The sequence below is a fragment of the Salmo salar genome, chromosome 04 (assembly GCF_965601325.2).
Source record: "Salmo salar chromosome 04, fSalSal1, whole genome shotgun sequence".
Taxonomy (NCBI): Eukaryota; Metazoa; Chordata; class Actinopteri; order Salmoniformes; family Salmonidae; genus Salmo; species Salmo salar.
In genome coordinates this window covers 51,399,200-51,424,106 of record NC_138294.1, presented here as the reverse complement: position 1 = coordinate 51,424,106, position 24,907 = coordinate 51,399,200, and the positions used below count along the sequence as shown (strand labels likewise).

General features: G+C 45.0%; 1 protein-coding gene across 3 annotated transcripts in view; it reads left to right on the top strand.

The window, feature by feature from the left end:
* LOC106603264 (roundabout homolog 1) overlaps positions 1 to 24,907 on the top strand; it is a 220,748-nt gene that overhangs the window by 165,098 nt on the left and 30,743 nt on the right. For all 3 annotated transcript variants that reach the window (XM_082974526.1, XM_082974527.1, XM_082974528.1), the window contains 2 exons: positions 12,391 to 12,548; positions 17,131 to 17,251. In XM_082974526.1, coding sequence (XP_082830652.1) covers positions 12,391 to 12,548; positions 17,131 to 17,251 — 279 coding nt within the window. The remainder of the gene's footprint in view (positions 1 to 12,390; positions 12,549 to 17,130; positions 17,252 to 24,907) is intronic.

Below are 24,907 nucleotides of genomic sequence, written 5' to 3'. Positions count from 1 at the left end.
TCATGGAACACTGAAACCATAATATCAGGGTCTGCAGTGAGGGCACATCATCTCCCTCTTTCTCTTTTCCTCACGTCCTCACGTCCTCTCTCCTCTCTACTCCCCTCCCTTGCCTCCCTCTGTGGCATGGTGTGGTGTGGTGATGAATTACATATGCCATGACACACCGCAGTGAACAGCCCCCCTGGTAACCCAACAAGATCTCACGGTTTCACTTCAGTATTCAACGTTTGTCCATGAAGGGGGGGTGATTAAACATCTAAGGGTGAAGTGAAAGTAGGTAAAACAGAAAAAACTTGACGGTTAAAGGTGCTAAACAATATTTTTGAGGGGCATTTTTGGATTGTAATTTCAGAAAATGTCCATAACATATCTGATGCTAATAGTGGAATGATAGTGTTTCACAGTATCACTTAGTGTTGTCATTGGCTGTGATATTCACCTGTTGATTTAGCAACCATGAAATGACAGTGGGATTTCCACTAGATAACACATCCACAAAGTCAGAACAGCTTTCCCAGTCTGACAACAGTTGCTGCTCCGGCGGGAGAAATCAATAGGCGAATGTCACAGCCAATCACAACACTGGCAGGTAAGTAATACTGTGAAACACTATCATTCCACTATTAGCATCAGATATGTTATGGACATTTTCTGAAATTACAATGCAACATTTTTTTTTAAAGATCCTATGTGTAGCACCTTTACGTTTAGCCATTCATTCTGACTAGGTAAGGGTTAAGGTTTGGAATAAGGTTAAAACAGATTTTTTTTTTTTACAAGTGCCTAGCACTGGGATTGAACCTGTCATCCTTGTAGCCACAGTGTGTAGTGTAAGTCCTTCCTCTATCCCCATTCTCAATGCCCTAGCAAGCAGCAATCTTTCTAGATGACTACGTGCTGACGTTGCCCCTAGTGGACGGTATTGAAGGCATCTCTCGACGCCCTGGGGACCTGGACAAGCGTTGAATACTGAAGTTTATCTGGTGTGATCCTGCTGGGTAACCACAGCCGGAGAGAAGCCACCAGGGAGCGTCATTAGAGAAGCGTGCTTCCCTGCTCATGCTCTATTTATGAAATCACATGCTGACCAAAGCCGATTCCTCTGCTTATGCTGAATAAACAAAATAATAAGGTGCACCGAGTTGACATAGAAAATCTGCAGTTTAGATGAATATTAAATATACATCTTGAAGATTATACACAATGATGTACATGCAAAAATACTAGAGTGGTGTCGTTTACAGAATTTGTGAAATATTGTGTTATTTCTAAGGACACAAAATAGTTTTTGTAGCTCTAGTTTAAACGCATTGTAGCTCTCTCTCTGACTTTCACCGTGGCACGGCCTTGCCAACGTGTCTGTTGGCAAAGCAGTAAAGTGAAGTGTAGGCTGTGATTTACGTAGCTTCATGTACACTACACGCATATTTGTAGTAGGATGGTGACTTTAGTGCTCTCCAAGGGGGGAAGCAGGCCAGCTGTGCTGAGAGAGAGACTGTGAAGGGAGGGTTTGTTTGGCCAAGACGTGTCATACTGTACCTAATGCGGTCTCTACTCCCCTACAGGACATGGGTTTGATGTCTCGGTACCCCTGTAGTTTAGGCTAGGGAACCTTTTTATGTCGGAGGAGGTAGGGGCACAGTGTACGGAGAGGATGTGCGGGGTATAATAGTGAAGTTTTGGGGGCCCAGGGTTATAACATTCCTCTCTTGGCCAAAGTGCTTTGCTGCTGGCCCCGGCTGCCTCTCCATAGCCCTCCAATCAAAAGAGTGTTTATTTAAACTCTGAGGTGCCAAGTCTGTCAAAAAGTCTACCCACTGGCCAGGCAGTGCAGACCACCAACTCACTAGTCCTCCGGTCCTCAAGTCCTGATGAGAACAGTTTTGCAGGGAAAAATAAACACAGGCAGATCAATGGGTCTTCTGTGTGTGTGTGTGTGTGTGTGTGTGTGTGTGTGTGTGTGTGTGTGTGTGCGGAGGTTAATGTGGAGTTGTATAGCTAGTTTTGAAAGCAGTACTGTAGATTGGCCACTGATTGCTTTGGGCTGTAGTTCAGTAAGGCTGAGAAGAGCCGTGGGCCCTCTCCCTCCTAGCGTTAATTGGCAGAATGTCCGGTGGCACCACACCAGCACCAACTGGTGCACACACAGCCATGCAGGGAGGCCATCTGCTAGTGGGACACTGCGACGCACCGGTACTGGAACACAGTACACTAATGACACAGGGAAGACAGGCTCTGTAACCTGTTGTTGAAATGTCAGTGATTCTGACGTATAGGGTGGTATATTGAGGTTATTATAACATAGCTAGTTGAGAATAGAATATATTCCTCCTGGAGGTTGTCATCTCATATAGTCCTGGTGAAGTCACCTTGCATGACTAAGATATGCAACAGGGTCGCTGGATCAATGTTCATGTTTTACTGTACTGCACTGCAAAACACATCCCAGTCCTTGGTCTGTAGTGGCCAATATCTCTCATCTCCGCAGACCGGAAGAGGATAGCTTGTGTAGGGATATGACACATGTCAAAATGTTCTTAGCGTTTAAACTGTGTGCCCGTCCTCCATGTTCTCAGTGGTCAGTACATGGGACCTCATGTCCCACTTCTCATTAATGTGATGGCTCGCTGCAGTGATGTATAACAGTGTGTTCATAGACGTCCAACAATCTGTTGTTAACACCATGTATAGTGTTTGAGAGCTTTGTACTTGCAGAACAATTTACATTTACATTTTACATTTAAGTCATTTAGCAGACGCTCTTATCCAGAGCGACTTACAGTACAGCTGTGTGTACTGTACAATTTCTCCATCCAGGCTGTCACGGTTTTTCGACATGACATCTTGTAGTCTAATTCTACATATGCAATCAGGGCATAGAAGCCGACATTCTCTACCATTGATAATGGCTCCATATATCAACTGCAATCATTTCTGTAATCACCGCTGTGATTTTCTCACTCTGTCCCTTATCGCACTTCTTTGGTGTGAAGAGCCTGTCTAATATCTGTTTTTGGGGGCCTGCGCTGCTGCCAGCAACGGTCTGGCTCTCACGGTGACTCCCTTTCAGACGGTTAAGCATCACCTGTACTGCCACTGTTGCTCAATTCCACCTCGCAAAGTTTGCTGTTCTCCACCTTTTCATTTAACCATACAGGACTTTGCTGCTGTCGCTTCCCTGTCCCACGTGCGGAGAACTTTATATCCGTGGCAAATTATTTGAAAGATATTTCCTCCTACTGACGTTACAGTATTGCTCCCATAGGCATTATTTTCCCTTTATGATGATGATTGGGACCTGTTAGTGGTAGTTGTGTGATAACTGACTGCACTGTGATTTAAATGTAGTTTTTCAGTTAGGGATTTTTTCTAAAAGTTAACGATCCCAATTTATTTTTAACGTTCACACCCCTGCTTGATGGGCCAAATGCGTCCCCCCTAGCATTCTTTGAGGTTTCTGCCAAGTGTTGCATGACCAGCAGGTGTGTGTGTGTGTGTGTGTGTGTGTGTGTGTGTGTGTGTGTGTGTGTGTGTGTGTGTGTGTGTGTGTGTGTGTGTGTGTGTGTGTGTGTGTGTGTGTGTGAAGCAAGAGGCTGTGAGAGAGGTGGCCCTAGCAAAGATTCAACATCTGTTTGCCAATGTGCATATCCCTCAGAAGGTTCTGAGGGAAATGAATAACAAAGCTGTTCAAGTGGTGAGAAAGTGTCTCTGCTTCAACACACACCACACCTGACGTTATCTTCCTGAGCGGAAAGGAGGAGGGTTTGGGTGTCCCGAACGTCGAGTGGATTTGCAATGCTACCAGACTGGCTCACATGTTGAACATGCTCAACAGTGACTATGTGACAGTTAGGGAGTTAGCCAGAGCCTCCCTCGTTTTGATCTTACGGAGGAGGACGGTCCCATTGGCCAGGGACACTGAGGACAACTTCCTGAGCTTCAGTAGGAAGGCCAATGGAAAACTGGACACTCATGCTTTGGAATCTGGTCTGACTGGCCAGGCCTCAATGACCTGTGCAACCGGACTGGAGTGGAGCGCAGATGGACACAGACTGACACACAAACTGAGCCAGTGACTGCCTCTGATGCAGTTGTGGCAGATTGCAGTGTTGTCGTGGAGGCTTCTGTCACCCATGTTGGAACATCTCATCCTACATCCAGGACAGATCCCATCCTACATCCAGGACAACACTCCTCGCTATCAGACGGATGCAGCTACTGCAACACTGGACTGGCCTGAGGCTGCAGGGGAAACTCGCTGCTCTGGACTGTGCTGACCACTCTGTCTCCCGTTCCATGTACTAGAATGCTGCCATTGGCGACATCACCTTTACCGTTAAGGAGAGGCTGCAAGTTCTACCCACAAAATACAACCTCGCACTCTGGTACCCTGCAAACCATGATCTCTTATTACACCCTGAGTTAAATGTAATGGAGTCTGTTGCACATGTTGTTAATGGTTGTATATTGCTGGACATGACCGCATTGTCAACCTGGTAGCTACTGAGGTGAGACAGGTGGTTTCCCCAACAGCAGACATACATAAACATTCTGTTGTCAGAGGAGCCTGGTTTGATGTTGATGATCATGTGTTTTCTTGTCTGACGAATAAGCCAGATATTGTTGTTGTGGGGAGACCAGAGGGAGGGGCTGATTCTGGAGGTGGGCTGCTCATTCCATTGTTACATGGAGCAGGCCTTATCTGACAAGCTCCTTAAATAGCAGCCCCTCATATCACACTTGGACAACCTGGAATACAGATGCAGGTTGGTGGAGTTGATATTTGGCCGTCTCTGCCACGTACATAGACTTACATAAACCTTCAGATTGCAGGCCTGCCTAAGAGAAGAGCAAAACAAGTGTCTAGGTACTGCTCTGTTTCAGCCATTATGGGCAGCCTAGCTGTGTGGAGGAGAAGGTACTGCTCTGTTTCAGCCATGATGGGCAGCCTAGCTGTGTGGAGGAGAAGGTACTGCTCTGTTTCAGCCAATATGGGCAGCCTAGCTGTGTGGAGGAGAAGGTACTGCTCTGTTTCAGCCGTTATGGGCAGCCTAGCTGTGTGGAGGAGAAGGTACTGCTCTGTTTCAGCCATTATGGGCAGCCTAGCTGTGTGGAGGAGAAGGTACTGCTCTGTTTCAGCCGTTATGGGCAGCCTAGCTGTGTGGAGGAGAAGGTACTGCTCTGTTTCAGCCATTATGAGCAGCCTAGCTGTGTGGAGGAGAAGGTACTGCTCTGTTTCAGCCGTTATGGGCAGACTAGCTGTGTGGAGGAGAAGGTGTTTTTTTGTTTCCTTAAGTGTCCTTGCATCAACGGCCTTGGAAATGTTTGAATCCTTTATGATGTAACGTGATTTGTGGATTCAAATCAAGTATTTAAAATGTGTGTGTGTGTATGTGGGCCTCCATGCCCAGTGTGTGCTCTAGGGGGAAGCCCATTCATTTCTAAAGGAATCTCAGTGTGGCTGGCTGCCCATTGCACTGTATGACACGGCTGTCTGAGGTACTGACAGGCGCTCAGCTAGACTCCTGGCCCTGTGTGTGAACCGCAGGTCTACTCTGCTCACCACACCTACTGTTGCTAGCTATGGTCTTTTAACATACCATTTACTGTAATACTGCAACTTAATGATTGCAAAGTATTACAACTTGGAGTGATAGCCTAATGGCAACATGGATGACAGGAGGTGGTGTCAAGTCTTTCTAACCATATCTACGAAGACATGACCAAACAGCTGTAACAAAATGGTGCAACCAGTTTAACAGGAGGTCGGCTTTAACAGGAACACGGTGGAGAAGACAAAATGGAGGGAAGAGGCAGGATTAGGCTGGACTGTGGTTAGTAGTTAGGTTACCCTGGTCGGGTGAGAGGCTATGCTGTGTGGTGCGTGCCCCTGTCTGCAGGGCTGTCTGTCTGTCTGTCTGTCTGTCTGTCTGTCTGTCTGTCTGTCTGTCTGTCTGTCTGTCTGTCTGTCTGTCTGTCTGTCTGTCTGTCTGTCTGTCTAGCTGCAGTATGTATGTATGCTCCAGCTCAATCCTCAGGCTGCGAGTGGAGAGGAGAGAGGCTCCATCGGGCCCAGCAGTCAGACAGAATCAAATCCAGGGTTAAGACACCGTGTCCAGGGGTCTCCGCCTTTGAAGTGGGCTGTGGGATTCTGCACTGGAGGGAGGGACAGATGGGGGGAGAGAGAGGGAGACAGGAAGAGAGTAGAGGTGTAGGTCTCAGCTCAGTGGACAGGCCTGTAGGCTAGCTGGGATAGCTTCAATGTGTGAGCCCTCCTCACAGAGCCCCACTGATGCACAGTCACTGAGCTCTCCCTCTGCTCTCTCTCCACCTCTGTCTATCTTTCTCTCTGTTTTTCTCTCTCTCCACCTCCCTCTCTCTCTCTCTCTTGCTCTCAACCTCCTTCCCTCTATCTATTTCTCTCTCTCTCCACCTCTTTCCTTTCTCTTTATCTCTCTCCACCTCTATTTCTGCCTCCCTCTCCCTCTCTATGCCAGACTATAACCTTGTAGTTTGAAGCTCGCTGGTTTGGGGGATTTGGGTGTCAGTTACACTGGTTCAAGGAAGGAGACTGTCAGGATTACTTTACAAAAAGACTGCAGAGGAGGAATTACATGGGGCTGATGGATTGAGAGACAATGTAATGTAAGGGAGATGGAGGCAGTGGAGAAGAGTGTGAAAAAGAGAGAGGAAACTAGTTCAGCAGATTCTGTTTTGTGTGTGTTTGTGTGTGTGTGCGTGTCCCGTGTGTGCGTTGGCACAAATGCATGTGTGAATTATCCCGTATAAAAGCACGTAATGTTCTTAGCAACTTAACCTCTTGGGGCTAGGTGGGACGCTAGCGTGCCACCTGTGGTGCACTCCATCAACAGCAGGTGCATTTCAAGAGCGGCAAATTTGAATCCAAATAAATGTCAAAATTCAAATTTTTCAAAAATACAACTATGTTACACCATTTGAAAGATAAACATCTCCTTAATCTAACCACGTTTTACGATTTCAAAAAGGTTTTACGGCGAAAGCATAAATTTAGAGTATGTTAGGACAGTACATTTACAAGAGTTGTGTGTAATGTTTTGTCAAGTCAAAGACAGGGTCACCAAAACCATAAAACCAGCTAAAATGATACACTAACCTTTTACAATCTCCATCAGATGACACTCCTAGGACATTATGTTAGACAATGCATGCATTTTTAGTTCTATCAAGTTCATATTTATATACAAAAACAGCGTTTTACTATGGCATTGATGTTGAGGAAATCGTTTCCCTCCAATAACCGGCAGTCAAGTCAGCGTCACAAATTAAATAATTAAAATTAGAAAACATTGGTAAAATATTATATTGTCATTTAAAGAATTATAGATTTACATCTTTTGAACGCAATCAACTTGCCAGATTTAAAAATAACCTTACTGGGAAATCACACTTTGCAATAATCTGAGCACTGTGCCCAGAAAAATACGCGTTGCGATACAGACTAGACGTCATGTTGGGGAGATCTAAAATCGAAAATACTATGTAAATAATCCATTACCTTTGATTCTCTTCATCAGATGTCACTTCCAGGTATCACAGGTCCATAACGAATGTAGTTTTGTTCAAAAAAGCTCATCATTTATGTCCAAAAATCTCCGTCTCGTTAGCACATGATGTAAGCCAGCCGGACTTCTCGTCATGAACGAGGGGAAAAAATATATTTCCGTTCGTTCAAACATGTCAAACGTTGTATAGCATAAATCATTAGGGCCTTTTTTAACCAGAACATGAATAATATTCAAGGTGGACGAATGCATAGCCTTTTATAACGTATTGGAACGAGGGTACCCAACATGAAGTAGCGCGCCAGGTGTCTAATGGGACATCACCGTTCCATGGCTCTTGTTCGGTCAGATCTCCCTCCAGAAGACTCAAAACACTTTGTAAAGGCTGGTGACATCTAGTGGAAGCAATAGGAAGTGCCAAAATATTCCTAAACCCCTGTGTTTTTCAATGGGATAGGTTTAAAGTCAATACAACACATCAGGTATCCACTTCCTGTCAGAAAATGTCTCAGGGTTTTGCCTGCCAAATGAGTTCTGTTATACTCACAGACACCATTCAAACAGTTTTGGAAACTTTAGAGTGTTTTCTATCCATATATAATAAGTATATGCATATTCTAGTTACTGGGTAGGATTAGTAACCAGATTAAATCGGGTAAATTTTTTTTATCCAGACGTGCAAATGCTGCCCCCTAGACCCAACAGGTTAACAACGCTTAAAACATCGGTTCTTGCCAGGTTGTTTGTGTGCTAACATTGCATGTTTTTACGACACTGAAGCTAGAAGACTCTTTGCACAAGAGTTCTCATGGCTCCGTTTTTGTTCCTGTCTAGAGTAACTGCAGCCATGTTTTTGTGTCCCACAAGGAATGCCTTTTATCATGTGACATGGGAACAGCTGTTTCCCATCAGGCCCCAGTCAGCCAACAAGCCAGTCAGTCAGCTGCAGGCCTGTAGACTGCCTGTAGTCAGCCAGTGTTCTCCCTGCTCTCTGGATCAGATCAGAGGGGCCAGGGTGAGCAGACGGGAGACCAAAAGAGTTTGGCCAAAATGCCTCCAACTAGAGGGTCATCCCAATTTGTTCTCCCACGTCCACGCTGCTCATCAGGCCTCTCGCCCTCTCGTCCTGCGGAACGTGCAAATCCAGCAGGGCAGCCTGCCTGAGAGGAGAGAGCTGGGGCCATCTGGGAGTGATTACCCATGTTGTATTTTCTCATTGTTTCCCGTCTGCTCTCTCCTAGGCTCTGCTCTGCTTTGCTTTCTCTCTCCATGTTCTGTTGGCTGTGCTCTCCTGGCCGGGCCTGTTCAGGCTTTAATCCTGTGTTATTTATGATGGGTAATGTTTGGCAGAGCTTATGCGCAGCCCACCGCCAAATTAGCACAATTTAGCCGCTTCATCAGGAGAAGGAGTTTGCTCAGTGATACGTAAAGAGAGATCCAAATCTCTTCCTCTCTCTGGGTCTCTCTCTCTAGTTCTCTCGTTCTCTGTCTCATTCTCTCTCTCTGATTTGTTCACCCTCATTTTCTCTCCCTTTCTCTTGGTCTCTCTCTCTCTGTGACTCTCCTCCGGCAGCTATTTTCTCTGCATCTCATCTTCTCCCATTTCCAATTTCAGTAGGGGCCCTGTTAGCATGTAAAGACATGAGATTACACTAGTGTACTTATTCACTGAGTGAAAATTACATTTTCGGAGCATGTTTGTGGGATCTGGAGTCCTGTCCCACTAATCACATATGTGCTCCTTGTGATGCTGCTGGGAGCTGGCAGCCAGGGGGGACAGGAAAGGATTGTCTGTGGTCAAGCCCCTGACCAAAAAACAGACTATTGCGCCTGCCATTTTGGGGAAGATGTGAGTTTTCTTTGTCTCCAGTTCAGCCTGTGGCTCTCAGTCAGCTAGCTCTGTTATCCTGCACAGTACATGTTGAGAGTTGAGGAATTGCGGTGGTAGTTTTCCATTTCCTCCCGGCAGAGCTCAGTGCGCTCTGTGCTCAGTCTCTCCTGTCTGGGCTGGTTTGTGCTGCTGTGTGGTATAGCAGCTCCCCGTCTTCATTACTGTCACAGCCATTAGGACAGACCGAATGGGCCGACAGGACAGACAGCCCCTGCTTGCTAATTTGACGTCTCCGCAGCTGTTCCTAATATCCCTCATTCACTATCCCTCATTCAAGTTAACGTACTGTATATGTATGCACTGTATAGGGGAGGCATAGCAAATGGGCCTGACTTGCCCTGAAGCTGTCATTTGAAAAGCACTCACAGAAAACTCTGTAGCGGATGGAACGGAACTGGGAGTTGAAGGTTAGGGGTGCAGAGGGGAGGTTCAGTACGATGTTCCTCAATCCAGAAAGTTGCTGGTAACAAACCATATTTGTTCCTCAAGATAGGGTTAAATGTCTGTAAGACTGCTACTGCTACTTCTGTCTCCCTCTACCCTTAGATTTCTCTCTTTGCTTTCCTACTGCCAGTGGTTCAGGAGGCTAGACCTGGAAAGCTATGTCCCCCAGCGTTTTGGCTGTTAAGTGTGAGTCCATGGGAAGAGTATTCTCTATCTGGACTCTGGGCTGTACGTGTCAGAGTTCCACAGTCTCCTACTCCCTAACATGATTACCCGCTCCCCTGGCCTCCCCTGGCCTCCCCTGGCCTCCCCTGGCCTCCCCTGGCCTGGCCTACACTTCACAGCACAATACAACACAGCACAGCACAGTGGAGCAGAAGGCTGAGATTTGCTACACGCTCAGACCAACATACAGGGAAGGAGAACAGGGAGGGAGGGAGAGAGGGGGGGAGTGAGGGAGGGAGGGGGGAGGGAGAGAGAAAGTAATGTTCAAGGCTTATGGATAGAGAGAGGTTGATGGAGTTAAACTTGTGGTTTCTAGGTATTTATGAGGTATTTGTGGACAAGTTAGGGATAGAGGGGTGGTCTGTGTTGGTCTCAGATCTTCAGAGATACGCTAAATTGGGCATTAAAAGACAAAAGAGACTACACACAAAGGCTAAATACTGAAGAATTTGACCTACAAGAATTGAATAGCAAAACATTCCAGTAAAAATGGTAAACAGCATTCCATTCCATATTCTCAGGTAAACACACTGCTGCTCAGTGGGACTCTAACTAGCATAATTATGGTGTCACACATGTATTTGTCTTCAGACTCCCGTGGCCACTAACAATATAGTACACATCGTTTTGACAGACCTACATCATTTTTCTGTCACGATAATAAGGTCGTAGCATCGTAAGCAACATCAGCGAGTACACAAATTATATTCCTACCCAAATGTCAGGCACCTCTGTGATTACGCTAATTTGCATACAGGTGATACAACACTGGTGCTTTGCATAGATGGGCTTACATTGTTTACAACATCAGCTTCCCTTGATAACCACCAACTGAAACAAAGAATTCAAAATATATTGTTTCTCTGGAAAGGACTATTGGGAAATTATAGTTTAAATATGAACACACTCATTAAAACATTCTGGAAGTTTCTAGGAAGTTTCTTGGAACGAGTCCATGTAGGATTCATGGATTGGCTGAAAGGCCTTATTCACCTTTGAGTGCGTATACGAATTCAACCTAGACACAGAGAAATGTCTTACAATCCCGTACAATGTAACGTAATGTCATGCAGTGTATATAGAATATAGTGCCTGGTATTGAAGTGTCGGACAATGTAATGTAATGTTATCTATGCAGTGAAATGTAATGTCATGTAATCTGGTTTGGGGGAGACAGAGGAGATTACATGCTGGCTGCAGGGGGCTAGGTAGGAGGGGAGAAAGGAGGGGGGCTTCAGTAACTGTGTTGGGAATATAATGAAAAGAGCTGCGGAGAAGGGATGAGGAATTTCTCCAATTTATGAGAGCATGATGTCCCTCAGGGTGTAGTCACTAACTCACTCATTCATCCGGAACGGGCTGGAGAGACAATCACTGGGCTGGCTGGGGGACTCTGGGACTGACTGTGATGGTCTAGACTGAAATGCTGTGGAGTCTCTCTTCTCCTGTCTTCTCTTGTCTTTCCTTCTCTGCTCTTGTCTTCTGTTCTCTTCTCTAGGCCTTTGTTAACTGGGCCAGTGTCTGTAGAATAATACATTCTCAGTTTCTAAATGTCATCAGGAGTAGACGGGCTGTCGTCGCTCACTGACAAACTCAATGTCTTTATGGTCCATATAGAGCCTCGCACAAGCGCATCATTCCGTCAGCACTCCCCTCCACAGGCTGTACTCACTAACTAGCAATACACTGCGATTGTGTCAGGTGGTTATTGAGTATGATGTATCGAGTCATTGCTAATGGCCGTTAAACCTTTAAAGATGTTGAGTGTGTGTTTTTCACCTAGCTAGCTTGTTAAAGGCTCTTGCGAAATATCCTCCAATCTCTCTTGAAGTGTTTGATGGGCAAACAAGGTAGGGAAACATTAACTGGCAAGGTTTTATTTTGGTCAATGCATACCTGACACGTCAAACAAAGTTCCTGGGAGTCGTCCATGGGATTGTGATGCAAATGCAAGTGGTTTGCCTGTGTGTTTGTACGTTCCCTCAGGGCTGGAGTGGAGAGTGACAGTTGAGCCGCAGCTGGTAGAGAGTTCGTCTAATCAGACGGAGCGGGTGGTAGGCCTGTATTACTATAGAACATCAGGGATTTGGCACACCACCCCGGAGACCACTATTGCGCGATACAATGTCCAGCTACATCAAGACTAGTGATCTGTCATCGACTGCCTCTGCTCAGACTTTAGTCCTTTCACTTCGAGATTCTGGTCATAAGAGTCTTGAATATGTTTCATTTCGACCTGCAGTGCTAACGGACCTTTAACCTCTTCTCTCTCCTGTTCCACAGTTCTCCGCGATGACTTCAGACAGAACCCAGCGGATGTGATTGTGGCAGCGGGCGAGCCTGCCGTGCTGGAGTGCCAACCGCCCCGCGGGCATCCTGAGCCCACCATCTCATGGAGGAAAGATGGTACCAACATCAAAGACCGGGATGAGCGCGTCACGGTAAGACAAGCTTCGTTAGCCTTCGAGAACACTCTCTGTACAGAGCAAGCACTGCAATGGGCCTGCGCATCACACCTGCACGTCAACACACACACGCGCACACACACACGCGCACACACACCCCACTGCTTGCTGGCGCAGCTCCAGGAAGATCAAAGTGTCTCTGTTGGCAGATGTGTCATAATGAAGAGAAACAAATGCATAATCTATTTGACTAACATAATGTAATCATATTGTACTGTGATTTGGCTAATCAATGTCTATTTGGAACAAAGGCTATCTGTGGAAGCATGCAAAGAAATCAGGGGTGGGTGTATGTGTGTGTGCGCACACGAGCATGTTTGCTTGTTTGTGTGTCTGTATACGCTCTAGGGGACTTGTGAGTTGGGATCCAAGGCTCATCCTCCTCCGGAGTGACAGGTAGTTTCTCTCTGAGGGGCTGTGATGGACAGAGCAGCTCTCTTCCACGCTGACGAGAGGGAGGTGGAGGAGAGGAGGAGGAGGTGGAGGAGAGAGGGAGGTGGAGGAGAGGAGAGGAGGAGGGCCTTCTGAAGGAAATACAAAGGCTGTGATGGCTTTGTACTTCCCTGTTATCTCCTCATTTACACCCATCTGCCTGCATGCCTTCCTCGTTGTCTTCACCGCTGCATGTCATTTCCATAAGGAACCAACTTCACTATAATGTAATACAATACCAAGTCAAATAAGGTCTTGCAGTGAAGTCACAGTAGCTATGTTGGCCACAGTCCCTATGGCATGTCTGTGGTTGTCCCTGGTGTACTGGCTCAGAGCTATGGCTTGGCTCACTGGACTAATGGGCCCTGCAGATAAGACTGTTTCCTAATGAGTCCACAGGCCCTGTAAACAACGCAGCGCTTGTGTTTATGGTTTGTTTCTAACACAACATCCACTCCAAAAACTGTTGTTGTTTCTTTAACCACGTCGAGTCCCGGAGGTCTGCCGTAGGATTTGGTGCTGTGGGAATGAACGAATTGTGTGGCCCAGCGTTTGTTTTAAATTGATGGGGGAGGGAAGGGCACTGGGCTTGCCAGTGGTGCAGAGCGATGCATCAACAGCAGGCAGAGAGGGTGTGCAGTTTCTGTTCAGTTCTACAGTACTGTATATTGTAGCATATTATCACACTACCACCCTATATTGATTGTAGTGGGGTCAGGTTGGGGGTGATGTGGGTGGTAGCTCTTCGTCCTCAGGACTGTGATTAACTCTGGGGCAGTGTAGTTAGTGATGGGGGAACATTTTATACAGTTACATATTGGGATATTATTTGTAACGATATATCGCAATATTAATTGTTCAATATCTCAACATTATTTATGCGCTAGTGGGGTGTTCCTTTATTTTGCTTGTTCTCCATCTTGTTTTTAATGGTTTGCCAATATGTTGTCAGCACTTTTATTTCCATGACTGATCAAACATATTTTTCTCATGGGTCTCTCTTGTGCTTCTGCAGCAGACATAGTGAGCAATATGTTTGGAACATTGAATCGCAGTATCGAATCGCAATACATATAAAATCATGAGAATCGTTAGAATCGCACTACATATCGTATCGGCACCTAAGTATAGTGATAGGCAGTTAAGTGTAGTGATAGGCAGTTAAGTGTAGTGATAGGCAGTTAAGTATAGTGATAGGCAGTTAAGTATAGTGATAGGCACCTAAGTATAGTGATAGGCAGTTAAGTATAGTGATAGGCAGTTAAGTATAGTGATAGGCAGTTAAGTATAGTGATAGGCACCTAAGTATAGTGATAGGCAGTTAAGTATAGTGATAGGCAGTTAAGTATAGTGATAGGCAGTTAAGTATAGTGATAGGCAGTTAAGTATAGTGATAGGCAGTTAAGTATAGTGATAGGCAGTTAAGTATAGTGATAGGCAGTTAAGTATAGTGATAGGCAGTTAAGTATAGTGATAGGCAGTTAAGTATAGTGATAGGCACCTAAGTATAGTGATAGGCAGTTAAGTATAGTGATAGGCAGTTAAGTATAGTGATAGGCAGTTAAGTATAGTGATAAGCACCTAAGTATAGTGATAGGCAGTTAAATATAGTGATAGGCACCTAAGTATAGTGATAGGCAGTTAAATATAGTGATAGGCACCTAAGTATAGTGATAGGCAGTTAAGTATAGTGATAGGCAGTTAAGTATAGTGATAGGCAGTTAAGTATAGTGATAGGCAGTTAAGTATAGTGATAGGCAGTTAATTAAGTATAGTGATAGGCAGTTAAGTATAGTGATAGGCAGTTAAGTATAGTGATAGGCAGTTAAGTATAGTGATAGGCACCTAAGTATAGTGATAGGCAGTTAAGTATAGTGATAGGCAGTTAAGTATAGTGATAGGCAGTTAAGTATAGTGATAGGCAGTTAAGTATAGTGATAGGCAGTTAAGTATAGTGATAGGCAGTTAAGTATAGTGATAGGCAGTTAAGTATAGTGATAGGCAGTTAAGTATAGTGATAGGCAGTTAAGTATAGTATAGTGTAGCACACATAACAGAAGAACTCAATGGAACACATGAGCACAGTCACACACACCACCACCACCACCGCTATGTGATGGAGGGAACAGATGGAGAAGCAGATGCATGAAGGAAAGGGAAAACAGAGGGGAACGCAGGAAAGAAAGTATGAGAGAGAGAGAAGAGAGAGGAGGAGGACAGGAGGGATGTATTTGCTGGTGTTGTTGTGGGTCTGTAAGACTGGAGGAATGTGTGTGCAGGCTGATGGTGCAGGGATGTGACAGGAGGACATCTGAGGAGAAGCTCTTCAAAGGACCTGTGTCTCTTTGTTCTCAGGCCTCTCCTCTGGACTAGTACTGCAGCTCCAGATGTGCCTCTCATTGCCCCACCCTCACCCCGTCCCCCACTACTCTATACTGTACAAACCACTTCGGGTCTTGCTACACACAGACAGAATGCACACCGACAAAGACACACACACACTCACTAAAGGTATCACACTCCTTGTCGCCTTTGCCCCCATCAAAAGCAGGGTAATGTGATGACACTTCAAAAGTGTCCAGCACTACAGGGGATGGAACATGGAACAGGTCCTGGCCCAGGGACCTCTGGGACCACTGGGCTTTGAAATCTGCCCACTGCCCTCCCACCTGCTCTGCCCCTGTTCTCACTCTCATCCCCCCTTTCCTTTCCTTCCCCTGCTCTCCCCCTCCCCTCCTCTCCTCTGCTCTCCCCCTGGTCTCCCCCTCCTCGCCCCCTCTTCTCCCCTGCTCTTCCCTGCTCTCCCCCTGGTCTCCCCCTGCTCTCCCCCTGGTCTCCCCCTCCTCTCCCCTGCTCTCCCCCTGGTCTCCCCCGTCTTCTCCCCCCTCTTCTTCCCTCCTCTCCCCCTTCTCTCCCCCTGGTCTCCCCATCTTCTCCCCTGCTCTTCCCTCCTCTCCCCTGCTCTCCCCTGGTCTCCCCTCCTCTCCTCTGCTCTCCCCTGCTCCCCCCCTGCTCTCCCCTGCTCTCCCCTCCTCTCCCATCCTCATCCCTGGTCCTTGTGTAACACATGAGGACTTTTATGGCCTGGTAGAATGTGTCAGTGTGGAGAGGGAAGGTCAGCCTCCTCTCAGCATGTTTCAGGTGTTGTGAGGTTCACGGGGAAGAGGAGGGGGTGAGGGTGAGGAGCATGAGGAGGGTTAGAGGTGGTGTATGGGGACCGAGATAGCAGCGAGGCTGCTTTACATCAGGCTGTGAGTGGATTAGTTGTGACTGCTTGGCTGGTCATCCCAGCTTGGTTTACACACATTAAGATTGGAACCTGCTGGCCCACAGGCCTGGCTCAGCTACGACTCCTCTACTCCCTTCCTCTGTGAAACGCTATGGCGCCCTGTGATTCCCCACCACTCACTAACCAACGTCCCTCTACGCTGCACCTTACGACTGGAAAATGGGGTTCCTGCACCCCACCAAACCTCTCTCTCTCCTCTATTGTTATGAATCATTTTGCTGCACCTGCAGCTATGTGAACACAACCAATAGCATTTGATTTTGTTACATTTTATTAGCAATCCCTATTTCAATACATTTTAATAGTTGTCAGTTTCATATGCATGATTTGGTTATGTTCTTAGAAAACCTGATTCCACAATTATAAGTGCTGCTTTGAAAATAACATAATTCTCCAACCTAACCGTCCAGAGTTATTTCCCATTACAACGATCCTGTTGCGTGGCACGGTGCAGTATCTTCTGGGCTGGTGCTGTAGCAGTGGTTCTCTGAGGCCTGAAGGGTTGTGGGATCTCTGCTTCCAACTGTCAGCGGAATAAACTTGTCAGGCACTGCCCTCCTGCCACGTAGCCAGCCAGCCGGGCCAGCTGAGATTGAACACACTGTTTACCCCTAAAAGCTGCTGCTTCTTAAACCTACCAGACAGACCTCTGTCTGGGCTTGACAGGTGGAAAGTCATCATTTCATCCTCTATATTGTAGGACTCTAGAATCGTGTAAACCCACAAATTGTTGCATCAAATAGTATTTCGGGAATTACAAGTATTTGCGAGCGTAACATGCTATATTCAATTACAAATGACCTTACAACTTGTACTTTTCTTCCCTCCATCTGTCAGATCCGCGGTGGGAAGCTGATGATCACCAACGCCAGGAAGAGTGACGCAGGGAAATATATCTGTGTGGGGACCAACATGGTGGGAGAGAGGGAGAGCGAGATTGCCGAACTGACTGTACTAGGTAAGACCCAACCTGTCTGTCTGTCTGTCTGTCTGTCTGTCTGTCTGTCTGTCTGTCTGTCTGTCTGTCTGTCTGTCTGTCTGTCTGTCTGTCTGTCTGTCTGTCTGTCTGTCTGTCTGTCTGTCTGTCTGTCTGTCTGTCTGTCTGTCTGTCTGTCTGTCTGTCTGTCTGTCTGTCTGTCTGCCTGCCTGCCTGCCTGCCTGCCTGCCTGCCTGCCTGCCTGCCTGCCAGCCATCTGTTGGTTGGTCCCTCTATCTGAGTCTGTCACTCTGTTCCGCCTCTCAGTCCCATTCAGTCACCAAGTCAGTCTCAGTTGTGACAGTGAAGGTCAAAGAGTCTGAGGCTTCCTGTCCCCCTAGGTAAAGGCTTTTCTCCCAGGCACTTAAGCCATTAATGCAAGAGGTTACGTAACAATGGCACCCAGTCCCACAGCTGTGCAGGCATTTCACTTGAGCCCCAAACTCAGGATGACCCTGTCGCCCCACCTTGACCCCTGCCACCCCTGTGCTGTCCTGGAGAGGTTGTACTTCCACTACTACACCCCACTCTCATCCGTTCCTCTTGCTGCCCAGTTAAGATATTCACTTAGAGACAGTCCAAGCACCGCTCAGGTAATACCTCACATCCTTTCTAAGCGTTATCATTGTGCTGTTGTCTATACTGCCAGGGGTGTTATCATTGTGCTGTTGTCTATACTGCCAGGGGTGTTATCATCGTGGTGTTGTCTATACTGCCAGGGGTGTTATCATCGTGGTGTTGTCTATACTGCCAGGGGTGTTATCATCGTGGTGTTGTCTATACTGCCAGGGGTGTTATCATCGTACTGTTGTCTATACTGCCAGGGGTGTTATCATCGTGCTGTTGTCTATACTGCCAGGGGTGTTATCATCGTACTTTTGTCTATACTGCCAGGGGTGTTATCATCGTGCTGTTGTCTATACTGCCAGGGGTGTTATCAGTTGTAATATTGCACCTATTCGTTTGAACTCCGCTCTTAGATCTGCTGTTGTCAATAGAGAAGCCCACTGCGGTCTGCTCACCCAGTGCTAGAAGTTTTAAATGTGAAATTGAATATCCACTCGGTTTTCAAATCACGCAGAGGGCTTGGGCTAATACATGATAGCAACTAAAGCCCATGTAAGTCAATTTATAACATTCCATCATTGGTTACTCTGAGAGATCCTCCTATTGACATTGGCAGCGGCCTTAGGGCCTATGGTGCCAACTTTGGAAAAGTAATTCCAATGTCTACGCTTTCCTCTATTATTAATAGAGATAGACCAAATAGTCCAGGTCTATGAAATCCTATAGCCATACCATCTATATCAATATCAACCATCAACATCAACATTCAGACAAGCCCTGTAACCGCCTATTCAATGTAGCTTCTTTGAGTTGGAGACTCCATGTGACTTTAAAAATCGTATAGGACTTATTTTTTTAAATGTTTTATTTAACCTTTATTTAAACTGTATTTAACTAGGCAAGTCAGTTAAGAACAAATTCTTATTTACAATGACGACCTACACCGGCCAAACCCGGACTTGGGTTGATGCATCTGAACATTAGGAGCTTACTTCCTCAACTGGGTTACATTAAGATCTGGGCTATGCAGACGAATCCGGACATTCTGGTATTGACTGAAACGTGGATCTCTGGGGACATTCTGGAATCTGATATTAATATTGAAGGTTATAATGTGTTCAGAGCTGATAGACAGGTTAGAGGTGGTGGAGTGGCCATTCTTATTAAAAATAATTGATCTGTCTCTTTACTGAAATCCATTTCCCTTGCCAAAGCTACTGTGAGCTACTATCTTTAAGCGTTTTTTGGGGGGAACATGTACAGTTGAAGTCGAAAGTTTACATACACCTCAGCCAAATACATTTAAACTCAGTTTTTCACAATTCCTTCCATTTAAACCTAGTAAAAATTCCCTGTCTTGGGTCAGTTAGGATCACCACTTTATTTTAAGAATGTGAAATGTCAGAATAATAGTAGAGAGAATGATTTATTTCAGATTTTAATTCTTTCATCACATTCCCGGTGGGTCAGAAGTTTACATACACTCAATTAGTATTTGGTAGAATTTCCTTTAAATTGTTTAACTTGGGTCAAACATTTCGGGTAGCCTTCCACAAGCTTTGCACAGTAAGTTGGATGAATTTTGGCCCATTCCTCCTGACAGAGCTGGTGTAACTGAGTCAGGTTTGTAGGCCTCATTGCTCGCACACGCTTTTTCAGTTCTGCCCATACATTTTCTATGGGATTGAGGTCAGGGCTTTGTGATGGCCTCTCCAATACCTTGACTTTGTTGTCCTTAAGCCATTTTGCCACAACTTTGTTAGTATGCTTGGGGTCATTGTCCATTTGGAAGACCTATTTGCGACCAAGCTTTAACTTCATGACTGATGTCTTTAGATGTTGCGTCAGTATATCCACATAATTTTCCTGCCTCATGATGCCATCTATTTTGTGAAGTGCACCAGTCCCTCCTGCAGCAAAGCACCCCCACAACATGATGCTGCCACCCCGTGCTCTACGGTTGGGATGGTGTTCTTCGGCTAGCAAGCTTCCCCTTTTTCCTCCAAACATAACGATGGTCATTATGGCCATACAGTTATTTTTTTGTGTCATCAGACCAGTGGACATTTCTCCAAAAAGTACGATCTTTGTCCCCATGTGCAGTTGCAAACCGTAGTCTGGCTTTTTTATGGCCATTTTGGAGCAGTGGCTTCTTCCTTGCTGAGCGGCCTTTCAGGTTATGTCTATATAGGCCTCGTTTTCCTGTGGATATAGATACCTTTGTACCTGTTTCCTCCAGCATCTTCACAAGGTCCTTTGCTGTTGTTCTGTGATTGATTTGCACTTTTCGCACCAAAGTATGTTCATCTCTAGGAGACAGAACGTGTCTCCTTCCTGAGCGGTATGACGGCTGCGTGGTCCCATGGTGTTTATACTTGCGTACTACTGTTTGTACAAATGAACTTGGTACCTTCAGGCGTTTGGAAATTGCTCCCAAGGATGAACCAGACTTGTGGAGGTCTACCATTTTTTTCTGAGGTCTTGGCTGATTTCTTTAGATTTTCCCATGATGTCAAGCAAAGAGGCACTGAGTTTGAAGGTAGGCCTTGAAATACATCCCCAGGTACACCTCCAATTGACTCAAATTATATCAATTAGCCTATCAGAAGCTTCTAAAGCCATGACATCATTTTCTGGAATTTCCCAAGCTGTTTAAAGGCACAGTCAACTTAGTGTATGTAAACTTCTGACCCACCGGAATTCTGATACAGTGAATTATAAGTGAAATACTCTGTCTGTAAACAATTGTTGGAAAAATTACTTGTGTCATGCACAAAGTAGATGTCCTAACCGTCTTGTCAAAACTATAGTTTGTTAACAAGAAATGTATGGAGTGGTTGAAAAACGAGTTTTAATGACTCCAATCTAAGTGTATGTAAACTTCCGACTTCAACTGTATTAGGGCTGACCCCATTTAGTCGACTGGTCAATAGGCTGTTGGTTGACCGCAATTTTCTTTTGTCGAGCAAATATATATTTTTTCAATTATGCCACACGAGACACCTGTCTGATTCATGCCTTTCTGAGTGGACTAATCCATTGCGGGGGCCTTGGGGATGGCACACCATTATCACCAGTTGTACATTTACCCTACTGTTAATTCCTATAATTTCTAATCTATAATGTTTCTTTGGTTACGGTAATTTCTGTTAATGCATTCAATATATTATTATTACAGTCTTACCGTTGTCATTGTAGGAGTGGACACATTGTTTGCAGAGCGCACAACCTAGGCTACACTTGTGAGAAACAAGTTTTGGTTTATTTAATTCCATTTATGAGTTGTATATTTATGAATTGTCTTTTGTTTGGAGCGCTCCTGTAAATCTTGTGTAAGAACACACATCTGATTACACATGGACGTAGGTCTAGGCTACCTGGTCTGCGCGCAAATGTAGGCCTATAAATGTGTTGATTTGGGGATCTGATACTTTTTCTGATTGTCTTACATCCATTGAGAATGATAATCGTTTCTCAACGTAGCCTATTTGAAAGATCTTTTGAGTTCTCTCCCTTTCGATAAACACTCAGAGTGAAAGGGGGGGGGGGGGGGAAATGGCATGCTCTGATCTGGTGGAAACATCATAAAACATGCCTACCTGATTACTTCTTATCCCTTGCGCAAAGGAGCTCACTGGAGTGGAAACTCTGAGGGCCCAGAATATTTTATACAATGTTGCAAGTTTGCTAGCAGGAGCTTTTGGCTGGACCAAGTTAACAGTTGATACAATGTGTCCTTGTAGACAGGACATTTTCTGCCTGCGGGCTGCAATGTTTTTATTTGTTGGATTTATGTAGGCTACTTTTACATATTGGCAATGGCATTATAAGTTACTTGCCTGAATGCCAAGCGTCATGTCTGGAGGAAACCTGGCACCATCCCTACAGTGAAGCATGGTGGTTGCAGCATCATGCTGTTGGGATGTTTTTCAGAATCAAGGCAAAGATTAACAGAGCAAAGTACAGAGAGATCCTTAATGAAAACCAAGACAACGCAAGAGTGGCTTTGGGACATGTCTCTGAATGTCCATGAGTGGCCCAGCCAGAGCCCAGACTTGAACCCGATCAAACATCTCTGGAGAGACCTGATAATAGCTGTGCAGCAATGCTCCCCATCCAACCTGACAGAGCTTGAGAGGATCTGCAGAGAGGAATGGGAGAAACTCCCCAAATACAGGTGTGCCAAGCTTGTAGTGTCATACCCAAGAAGACTCAATGCTGTGATCACTGCCAAAGGTGCTTCAACAAAGTACTGAGTAAAGGGTCTGAATACTTATGTAAATGTGATATTAGCAAAAATGGTTTGCTTTGTCGTTATAGGGTATTGTGTGTACTTTCCAAAGGCACTGTATATATGGAAAAATACACGTTTTAACATTTCAACCAATCGATTGGTCGAATGGACAGACGACTCTTGGTTGACCAATATTTTTTTTATTCGGGGACAGCCCTAAAATGTATCAATAACTGTGATAGAGGTCTAACGTCCTCCCTCGGCTAACCTTTGTGCACTCGAGGAGTTAACTGGTTTGTTATTGCGTTAGAGATGTGATAATATAAAAATCTAAGCCTCGTGTCATCACAAAGAGGAACTTTAAAAACTTCAGGCTTTTTTATATGATCTTTATTTTAGTGGTCTCCTTGATTGTATTTCAGCTATCCCTGAACCTGATTTAGCTTTCAGCCTTTTTTGCAGATGTCTTCAATATTATTGTGAATAATCATGCTCCCTTAAAAAAAACAAAGGGTTAAACGGTGATCGATTGCCTGGTACACTCCGGAATTATCAGAAGTCATTCATAAAAGAGATGATGGGTCAAGGCCAGGAACACAGGCTTTGGCCTGGACTTGCAAGCTGAGGAACTGAGGAATCAATGTGTCAAACCAGAAAGGCTAAATCTGATTATTATGTAACCGCTTTTTCGGATTATAGTGAGAGCTAAATTCTGGAAAATCCCTGATTAGTGTGTTTGTCTTACACATTGATAGTGTGTTTGTCTATTGTTGTGACTTAGCTGAAGATCAGATCAAATTGAATGACCAATTTATGCAGATATCCAGGTAATTCCAAAGGGTTCACATACTTTTTCTTGCCACTGTAGATGCTATTGGTCAATCTGTTTATTTATATATATTCAGATTATATTATTATGACGCAATTGCCTTGACCTGGCTATGACAAGGCTACAGTCCGATTTTGTAGTTGTGCAAGAAGTCCTTACGGATTTTAAACTCATACTTAATACGGGCAAAACGAAATACATGTTGTTTTCAAGTTCTCGGAAGATTGTCTCAGAAGGATTGCATTTTCAGCGGCTGGCTCTATAATCTAACGAGTCCCTGCATCCAAATACCTTGGTGTTTGGATTGACAATGATTAATCTACCACTTTCCTGCAGGCAAATGCCCTAGTGGCCTCATGGGGTGAATGCTATTTCATAATTAATAAACATTATTTCAAACAACCCCCTCGAAGATCTGGTGTTTTTATGTCAAATGGTTTTGTTATATTTTCATCGTCTATGATGTACATAAGGTGTAACATTGGGATTCAAACTCAAAATGGAAGACATTTCCACTCTATATCTGACATGTTACTGTACAGGTCTCTTATTGTTTTAATCCAATGTGGTGCAGCGGTCTAATGCACTGCATCTCAGTGCTAGAGGTGTCACTGCAGTCCCTGGTTCGAATCCAGGCTGCATCACATCCGGCCGTGACTGGGAGTCCCATAGGGCGACGCACAATTGGCCCAGCGTCATCCGGGTTTGGCCGGGGTAGGCCGTCATTGTAAATAAGAATTTGTTCTTAATTGACTTGCCTAGTTAAATAAAGGTTAAATAAAAATGTGTGTGAGGTGTATGCTTTTGTTTCAACGTAGATTTGTTTAAGACTACCAAGATGATTTAGCCCACTGCAGCAAAAGGTTAAAACACATATGACTGAGCATGTTGAGAAACTAAGATTTAAAGTGGGATTTTTTTTTTTTACAGAAACAGATCTTGTCTCTCTCTAGTCAACAGGAAGCAGATTGTGCAGTAAACCTTTCTACCTGTTCTTGATTATGGCCATACTATTTATCAACGTGCAGATGCCTCTACACTTAAACCCCTGGACGTTTTTCATAGCGCCCTTCGTTTTATCATAGGAGACAGTTTTATTACTAATCACTGTATTCTTTACCAAAAGGTTGGTTGGACCTCTTTGAAGTCACGTAGATCACATCATTACGCTGTTTTTGTTTACAAAGTCTTGCTCCACAAACTCCAGACTTCCCTAACATCACTGTTAAGATTTAAAATTACAAGATATCACACCCGTTCACAAGGATGGTTAACTCTGGAGACTCCTTTGGTGTCTAGAGAGTTAGGTAAATCAGCCTTTAATTTCCTTGCACTTTACGTGTGGAATGATCTAGATTACACTTTAAAATTGGAGGAATTGGTGCATCTAGGGCATTTCAGACGGTTGCTAGGAGATCTTTTTACTGAAGAATGTGTCTGTATTTTATGATTGTGTTTTCCATTTCATGTATTGTTGTGTATAATGATGTGTATTTTAATGTCTATATGAATGTGTAGTTTCATTTGTTTATTGCATTTTGATGTGTATTGTGGTGCTATACAGGGCTTATCTGGAAAAGAGACCTTGGTCTCAGCATTGACTCCCTGTCAAAATAAAAAAATGTAGTGTCCCAGACCACTGACCCATAGCCTGTTCCAATCTCCACCCCCACCCCACCCTACCCTGGTCCCGCTCTCCACCCCCACCTCGTTCCTATGCTGTCACCATATCCACCCCACCCCACCTCCTCGCACTCCCACCCCACTCCCTCTCCAAGCACTTCCCATCAGAGCAGACTGAGACGTCTTATCACAGAATCAGCTGGGCTGGGCGGCTGGCCAGGGCACACACATTTATAATGCCCAGTAAAAACATTTAAGGCTAATAGAATAATACTGCTGATTGAAGAAACAGATTTGTTTAAAATGGCCCTGGTTTTAACAAGCCCCACTAGTTTTAAGTGGATTTATTGGTTTTCATCCACATGTCACAAATAAGAAAGAGGCA